We start from the raw sequence: 8774 nt of genomic DNA, 5'->3' as shown, positions 1-8774 counted from the left end.
AACAAGGGATCGAAGCCTCGTCTGCAACACACATGGAAGCTCATGGCAATGCCATACCTTTTAACCTACTGATCGAGGCCAGGGATTGAACCAGTGACCTCATTCAATCTTGAAATATCCTGAGTCTGATAGTGAATTCCGTGGTCATTCCAGTTAGGGAACAAACCTTTGTTCAGTGGAAAAAGCCTCAAGGAGTTCCCATGGTGGCTCAGTGGAAACAAATCTGACTAGCATCCATGAGGACGCAGGTTCCATCCCTAGCCTCAATCAGTGGGTTAAGGATCCATCTTTGCTGTGAGCTGTGGTGTAGGTCGCAGACGCAACACGGACCTCATGTTGCTGTGGCTGTGGTGCAGGCTGGTGGCTATAGCTCTGATTGGACCGCTAGCCTGGGAACCTCCATGTGCCAGAGTCGGGACCCAGGACCCAGGCCCCTGCTCCATCTGCTTCCCTGTGGCTCTGTCCTTCACTCTCCATGTCCGAAAATTGGAGCTAATAAGAGCCACGTGGCCCGTCTTGAAGTGGGGTTGTAAGAACTGAAGGTGATCAAGGAACAGACTAGACTGCCTAAGCATTGCCACATATAGGGATAAAAAGCAGCCAGCACGGCCCAGGCCCAGGAAGTCACTCCCCACTGCTGCCACAGTGTGACTAATGTGGCCCCTCTGCTCACTGGAAGATTTGGCCCAGGCCCAAGGAGGACGCTGACGGCGCAGCCCTGCTGGGAGCCAGGGTTCCTGGCAGCCAGGCACAGTGGGCAGGTCTGACCTGTGAGAGCCCGGTTACCGCCTGGGGCCTGGGCTGGTTGCAAAAGGGGCTGGTACTCCTGACGCAGTCTGCTCTCGGTCTCACTCTCCCAAGCTGGTTCCCAGGAGAATGAGGAGCTCAGAGGGTGCGTCACCTCTGCCCTGGGCACCGCTCTGCTCCCGGGCAGAAAGCAAGCGAGGCCCAGCTCCCTCAGGTGTGCTCACACTCACACACCAGCCAGCATGCACACCAGCACAAAGGTGCCGTGGAGAGAGACAGCTCCCTCCCTGGATACACAGAGTAGAGCCTGGCCACACACAGACACATAGACACATGGTCCCCAAGAAACCCGGTCCAACCAAGACATGCACACACAGGTACAGATACACACACACACCCAGACCCACACATAGGGTTGTGTATAATACACACTCCTAAGAGCCAACATCATATGGATACACAGACATACACACAGAGCCACACACATCTCACATAAAGATAGGCACCCACAGGAGTTCCCTGGTAGCTCAGCAGGTTAAGGATCAGGCAACGTCACTGCTGTGGCTGTGGTTCCAGCTGTGGTTTGAGTTTGATCCCCCCTGGCCCTGGGAACTTGCACAGGCTGCAGGCATGGCCAAAAAAGCAAAAGATAGGCACCCACGTTTACAAATGTAGATACACCTCTGTAGAGGCAGATATATGGAATGACAGAGTTTTGCACAAAGGTAATACTCACTTGAAATGCACAAGAGCAGATAGAAGATAATATGAGAAAAAGAATGTATATAACTGGATCAATTTGCTATAAGGCAGAAATGGACAGAAGATTGTAAATCAATTATCATAGAAAGTTTTGTAATAAGAAATATACAAGAGCAAAAATAGGAACGCAGAAATGTACATGGACACAAATAGATAATATATATTCACCTGCCATCATTTAGTATTTATTGAATGCCCACAATCTGCTAGTCATGCTCCAACAGAAAGAGCCCCCCATGATTCACAGAGACACAGAAACCCAAGCTCCGTCACAAGAGCCACCTGGGATTCTATGGGGCATAGTCTACAAGCCAGAGATGAAGAACTTTTTTTCTGTAGATAGTCACAAACCTATGGTGAAATAAAATAATCAACTGTGGACGTAGCCTCATTTATACAAGAAAAAGAAAATAAAGGAAAACAAATTAAATGCCCCCAAATGGGGGTCTAGTTGAAGAAATTATAGTCAGGGTGAAATAGTAAGCAAACATACACATATGGTTACAGATTCTGCTCAGTTTATAATAACATGGAAAACGCTGTTGAAATTTTAAGGATAAAAAAACAAAAAATACAAAATTGTACATACCACACAATCACAAGAATTCTTTTTAAAATGTGAGTAGAAAAAAAGACTGGAAGGAAGTACATCAACATGTTATTATTTTAACATTTAACTTTGGGAGTGAAGACATTTTCGGAGTTCCTGTTGTGGCTCAGCAGTAATGAACCAGACTAGTATCCATGAGGCCTTGGGTTCAATCCCTGGCCTTGCTCAGTAGGTTAAAGGATCTGGTGTTGCCATGAGCTGTGGTGTAGGTCGCAGATGTGGCTCAGATCCCACGTTGCTGTGGCTGTGGCATAGGCCAGCAGCTGCAGCTCAAATTCTACCCCTAGCCTGGGAACTTCCATGTGCCATGGGTGTGATCCTAAAAAGACACCCCAAAAATTTTTAAAAATTACATCAGACAACTAGGCTCCACTGCATAGCACAGGGAGCTATATCTAATCTCCTAGGATAGATCAAGATGAAAATCATAAAAAAAGAATGTATATATATATGACTGAGTCACTGGTGTACAGCAAAATTTGGCACAACGTTGTAAATCAACTATAATTTTTAAAAAAAGGAAAAACATTCACAAATCACATACATAAGCAAAAGAAAAAAATTACAATAATTTACATCAGTAAGGACGAATGTGAGATTGTATATGTAAGAAATATACGCTTTTTTTTTGGCTGTGCCTGTGGCATGCCGGTGTTCCAGGATCAAACCCACATCACAGCTGTAACCAGAGCCACAGCAGTGATCCTTTAACCTGCTAAATCATGAGGGAACTCCAGAAACATACACTTTTATCCAGTTAATATAATCAATGTCTTTTTAAATTTAGATTCGAGAGCAGAAAAAGCAGGGAGAAAAGGCAAGAGAAAGAATGATAAAAAGATTAAAAACAGTCCCAGAAAAATAGAGACCATGTTAGAGAAAGAGTTTGGAACCAAAGATAAATCCCTTTTGCTCTGCATGGGCTCCACCCCCACTCTCACCCCCGTGCCTCAGAGGGCCTTTCCAGGAAGCCATGGCTCTTAGGACTGTCTCCAGGCCTCTGAGACACAAACCTGGGGATGAACTTGGTCCTCAGGATCCCCTGAAGGGCTCTCTGGTGGTTTTTTTTTTTTTTTTTTTTTTATCTAGGCATTTAATGGCCAGCAGCAAACACTGCCTGAGCCCAAGATCCTGTGGGAGCACAGGAGCATAAGTGGGACTTTCTTTTTCCATTTAACTGGGGAGATGCAGCCCCAGCAAGTGACCAAATTGAGAGTCCCCTCAATGTGCCAAGAGAGCAATGGGGACACTAATAAAGTTCCTGGATAAGAGGGGAGTATTGACTGGAAGGTAGTCAATGGAGAAACACGGCATCTGGCGCTGGGGGGTTGGGGAGGGCGCCTTGTAAGCTAGAGGATTTGGCAAAAGCAAGGCTTGGAGTCATTGGGGTAAGTAAATGCAAACTATCGCATGTGGAGTGGATCAGCAATGAGGTCCTGTTGTACAGCACAGGGAACTATATCCAGTTACTTGTGATGGAACAAGATGGAGGATAATGTGAGAAAAAGAATGTATGTATGTGTAACTGGGTTCACTTTGCTGTATAGCAGAAATTGACCGAACATTGTAAATAAACCATAATAAAATTTTTTTTAAAAGATGGAGTCAGAAGTAAAAAAGTTATTGGTGATCAGGGAGTGGGAATCCCTGAGAGAAGCAGGCCTTGTCCAGGTTGGTGTCAGATATGAGGCTCTGAATGCTGAAATGAGGAGCTGGGAGTTCCCTGCGGGCACTGAGATCTAGTAACAGTCTGGAGTCAGAAAGATGCCAGAGAGAAGGAAGCAGCCCTAGAGGGACTGGAGTGGGAAGTGCCAGTGACAGAGATGTAGGGGTGAGACTGACAAGGCTCAGGGACCCAGCAGGAGAGGAGACACAGTGATGAGGATGTTATTTGTACCTCAGAGAATAGGGAAGAAGTTGGAGGTGCACCCCACTCCACCCTACCCTACCCCCGCTTCCCCCCCACCTACCTCCATCCCATGATCATGTGACTGGGTTTCCTCCCCCTACTCATGGCACCTCTAAGTCCCCTGGGAACAGTTTGAAAACCTATAATCCAACCAAAGTCTTAAGTGTTTCCTTGGTTTTTTGTTTTGTTTTCTTTTCTTTTGGCCAGCCAGTGGCATATGGAGTTCCCAGGTCAGGGATCAGAGATCTAAGCCACAGTCATGACTTACGCTGCAGCTGCAGCAACATGGGATCCTCAACCTACTGTGATGGGCTGGGGATCAAACCTGAGTCCCAGCACTCCCAAGATGTAGCTGATAGTGTTGCACCACAGTGGGAACTCCTTAAGTGTTTCTTTTTGCAAATGAGGAAACTGAGGTACAGAGAAGGGAAAAAATTTGCCTAAGGTCATGGTTAGTACCAGTGCCTGAACTTGAATCAGGGTCTCTGCCCCAGGAAGGGAGTGTATCAGGCTGGGTTGAGGTGAGAGCCCACGATGGAGCTGGGGTGTGAGACCCCCTCAAGACCTGGCTGCAATTGTACAGCTCAGCACCTCCACCTGAGGGGGCAAGGGGATCAAGGGAGATAGGTGGCTGGAGTTCTGGGGCATGGGGATGGGCCCAGGTGGGGCAGAAGCCGGACAGTCTTGGCTAAAACTAAACTTGGGGATTATCTGAGGTTTCACTTGGCTAGGATTTCTGTCCCTCAGCCATGTTCTTTCTCCTATTTACAACTATAACTTCCTGCAGAGGGAGCTGGGCTGGGACAGAGGGCTCACCTGGCCCATTAGTTGCCTAGCAAGTATCCCAGGTGTGCCTTAGAATAACACTCACCCAAGTACCAAATCTAGAGTCTGCAAAGTACTCTTATAGCCACTTAGTGATAATATCTCCCTTGAGGTGTTACCATTTTTTTTTCTCTGAACCTCTCTTTCCTATGGGTAAAATAAGGTGGTTTCCCCTTACCTCATCCCAAATGTGCCTTTCCAGCTCCAGTTCCAGAGAATGTTCTCAGGATCCCTGCTCTCTCCAAGTCCTTACTCAATGAATGCTCACTCTCAAAGGTTTTCTGGGACCAAGTTTCTATTTAAATTGTTGACAGCTGGCATCCTGACCGTCACTAGGTCCTTATGCAGACTTTGAGAGCCAAGACCAAAGACTGGGTCCAACCAACCCAAGTCCAAGAAGTTTGGCCGGTGGTTGGTGTTTGAGCTGTCCGGTGGGTCTCTTCATGCTCAGGGTCTCAACGGGGGAGCCCCCCAACCTGAGACCCTGTGGACTGTCGGAAGGATTGAAGGAGGAAGGTTAGAGGGCTCAGGATTTCCCCAGAGCCCAGCACTAAGCACCTTTCTCCAGAAGGGAGGGAGAGAGGGGAGGGGCACCACCCACCTGGTGAGGTCATGGGAAAGCAGCTCTGGCGCTGACACCTGGGGAAACCCGTTTCCAGGCTGCTTCCCACGCTAGCTCTCCTGGGAACCAGCTAAGCCCCAGGTGAGGAGCCCCAAACCTGCCCCCCCCAAGTCCAGTTTCCATCACACTGTCCCAACTAGTCCAGCCCCACCTTTCAAACTAGTCTGTCCTTGGTACACAATCCGTCTCTAACCAAACTGCAGGGCCTTGAGCGACCAGTGTGCTGACCACTCCAGAAAATGACACAGAGACAGCAGCTTCAGAAACTTAAGGCTTTATTTGTAGACTCCACACTGCCCTATCTTCCAGACTGTGACCTTGGAGAAAGCCCCTTCTTCTTTCAGGCTCCAGTTTGCAGCTCCTCCCCCTCCTCTTGCTGCGCCTTGCCTCTCACTTCCTGGCCCAGCCAGTTTGGGCAGTGCCTAGGGAGCCCTGAGACCCAGTTCTTCCCAGGGACCAGCCCCGCCCTCCATGGCCTTGGGGGTTAAGGGCAGCCCAGGTGTCAGCCTTGGTTCCCAGCTGCCCCACTTCTCTTCTCTCCTTTTCTTTTCTTCCTTCCAAGCCTGGCCCTCTGATTTGCCTCCTCTTCTCCAGCCTGCCTCCAGTCCCAAGGTTCCAAGGCTTTACCCTCTGCTCCCTCTCAATCTCTCACTGACCTTTGTCTTAACTAATCCATCCTATTCTCATCTCCAAGTCAGGGCCAGACACCACAGCCCTTCAAGATGCTGTTCCCCAGGCTCTTCCTCACCCTCGTGCCAAAGAGAGGGTGGGGACCACTATGAGGGGTCCCAATTCATGCAGGATGATCTGAGGGCCCACGACAAGAAACTGGAAATTGGATCCCAAACTGCTTGGAGGTGGCTGACACTGTTTGGATCACCCCATGAAAATCCAAGTACTGGGATCTCTCTGTGAGCCCTGACCATAGAAATCCAAGTCAGAGCCTTCCCTCCTCCAGGCCCTAGGCTCACCCGGGCACACAGAAGTAAAGGCCCGAGTCTCCACAGTGTTCAGACAAGAACTGAGTCCCATGGGGTGGCCGGGCCCTGCCAGCACAGCCCTCAAAGGCCCTGTGCCCCAGGTTCTAGAAGTCTGTGGCCATTAGCCTATTGATCATTGTGCTGCCACAGCTGTTCAAACAAAGCAGAAGAACTTCTTCCAGCGGCAGCGGGAGAGGGTGCGCACACCTTTGGCATTTAGTTTCTTCTCCAGCCGGGCTTTGTGTTCAATGGCACTGAGAATGGCAGAGTCAAACACCTCCTTCAAGTTCTTCTGCGTCAAGGCTGAGCACTCCAGGTAGCAGCAGGCCCGGATTTTCTCTGCCAGACCCTGAGCCTGGGGTTCGGGCACAGGTCCCTCCCGGCCTCCCTGGTCCAGCTCAATCAGTACATTGACATCGTCTCTCAGATCTGCCTGCGTGCCCACCAGCAGCACTGGCGCCTGGGGGTTGTGAGTGCGGATCTCCGGCAGCCATTTCTCTGTGATGTTTTGGAAGGAGCTGGGCTGCACCACGCTGAAGCAGGCCAGGAAGACATCCGTATCTGGGTAGCAGAGCGAGCGAAGGCGGTCAAAGTCTTCCTGGGATGGAAAGGCCAGACCATTAGTAGGATTATTCCCTGTCACAGGAAGCGCTAATCGTCTCGTCACCTGAGGTTGGAGACTGAAACTCCTAACCGAGGGCCCAAGGCCTTCTCCATTCCCGATGGATCTGGGATCCTTCCAGCTTCCAGCCCACCTCACCGTAGACCAGTAGAGGCCCCTCCCAATTTCTCACCTGTCCCGCTGTGTCCCAGAGCTCAATGCGCACCGGGGCTCCATCAACCAGGACTTGCACTGCAGGGGCGGGGCCAGGGGATAGTCTGCGTTAGGAGAGGGTCCCAGGTCCCACCAGGATCACCAGTGCCACCTCTGGGCCTGCACCCGCCTCCCTCCCCTGGGGCTTCCGTGTACTCGCGCTTCGGCCTGGGCCCCAGCCCCCCCCGGTGCACAACCCCACGCGCAGCCACGCAGCCGCCAGGGCCGTTGAACTTACCGGAGAAGGTGTCCAGCGCCGTGGGCCTGTAGCGCGCGGGGTACCCATTGCAAGTGTAGCTGACGATGAGGCTGCTCTTGCCCACAGCGCCGTCGCCCACCAGCACGCACTTGATGCCCAGCTCTGGGGACGCGCTGCCCCGCCGCGGGGGAGGGGTCGGGGCCCGAAGCGGGGACGACTCGGCCTCGCTCAGCTCCCGCGGGGGCATGGCCCGCTCCGGGTACAGCCCGGGACCAGGTTCCGGCGCGCTCTGGTAAGCCGGTTCCGCAGACTGCCTCTGACTGAGTCCAGCTCGCCGGCCCGCCGCTACCCGCGGGTATTTGTGGAGCCCCGCCCACTTCACCTGCGTATCCGAGCGGTCTCAGACCCCGCCCACCCTCCCAACCTCCTCCCGGACCTCCCTCTGCCGCGCACCCTGCGGGGTCAGGCAATCTCTAAACTGAGGGAAGAAAAGGGAGCCGAACTGACAATCACATAGGTACGAGGACAAAGAATCGCCCAAATGAAGCAGATCTAGGTATCCTAGCAAAGAAAGATATCCAGGACTGATTGTTAGGAGGAAGAAGCAAGTTGCAGAACACATAATGCAGCATGTTCAAATTAAATTGTAGACATATATATGTTAGTATAAAAAAGTCGGAATAATATTTTACTAATAATTATTTTAAAAAACATAAAGATCATGAAGAGCCAGAAGATAAATCCATGCGTGAACACAGCAGGCAGGAAAGTCTTTTACCCCCTTCCATGAAAGACAGTTCTCTAGGCTTGGCCTGAAGGGAGGCTTAAAACACCTTCACTTTGCTCCTCTAAAGGAACTCACGGTGCTGAAGAAGCTAGCTGGGGAGGACCTTCAAGGAAAATTCTCCAGTTGAATATTTTCTAAATCTCCAAAGTCCCTAATATTATCTTCATCATCATCCTCAAAAGCACATAGTAAATTAGCTATTTGCTGATGTTCTGGGCCACCCACTGTCCTTGCCCTAGAAGTTTACAGATAGGAGATATCCCAGGTAGCCCAAGGAAGGTCACCAAGAGAGCAGGTGCAGAATAGCCTGATCCCAATTTCCTCTCTCTACTGCGGCCATACCAAGTGATACTAGGCCCAGAATCCTTTTTTTTTGAATTCCAAGTCTATACAAAGATCACTGAAAACACCTCATTCATGGAAGTTCCCTTGCGGCACAGCAGGTTAACGATCCTGTCTTGCTAAGTAAGGCTGTGGTGCAGGCCCGACCTACCTCTCGGGCTTGATCCTTGGCCTGGG

General features: G+C 50.6%; 1 protein-coding gene across 1 annotated transcript; it reads right to left on the bottom strand.

Annotated features, from left to right (window-relative positions):
* Window positions 1–5733: 5733 nt before the first annotated feature.
* On the bottom strand, window positions 5734–7851 carry RHOV (ras homolog family member V). Its single transcript, XM_047766682.1, has 3 exons — window positions 7508–7851; window positions 7250–7308; window positions 5734–7053 (listed from the first exon to the last, which is right to left on the bottom strand). The coding sequence occupies exons 1-3, from the start codon at window positions 7713–7715 to the stop codon at window positions 6610–6612; spliced, it is 711 nt and encodes a 236-aa protein (XP_047622638.1). The 5' UTR covers window positions 7716–7851; the 3' UTR covers window positions 5734–6609.
* Window positions 7852–8774: the final 923 nt, after the last annotated feature.

Source organism: Phacochoerus africanus, chromosome 2 (assembly GCF_016906955.1).
Source record: "Phacochoerus africanus isolate WHEZ1 chromosome 2, ROS_Pafr_v1, whole genome shotgun sequence".
NCBI lineage: Eukaryota > Metazoa > Chordata > Mammalia > Artiodactyla > Suidae > Phacochoerus > Phacochoerus africanus.
Note: the sequence above shows the minus strand (reverse complement) of the source record. Positions and strands in the feature narration are given on the sequence as shown.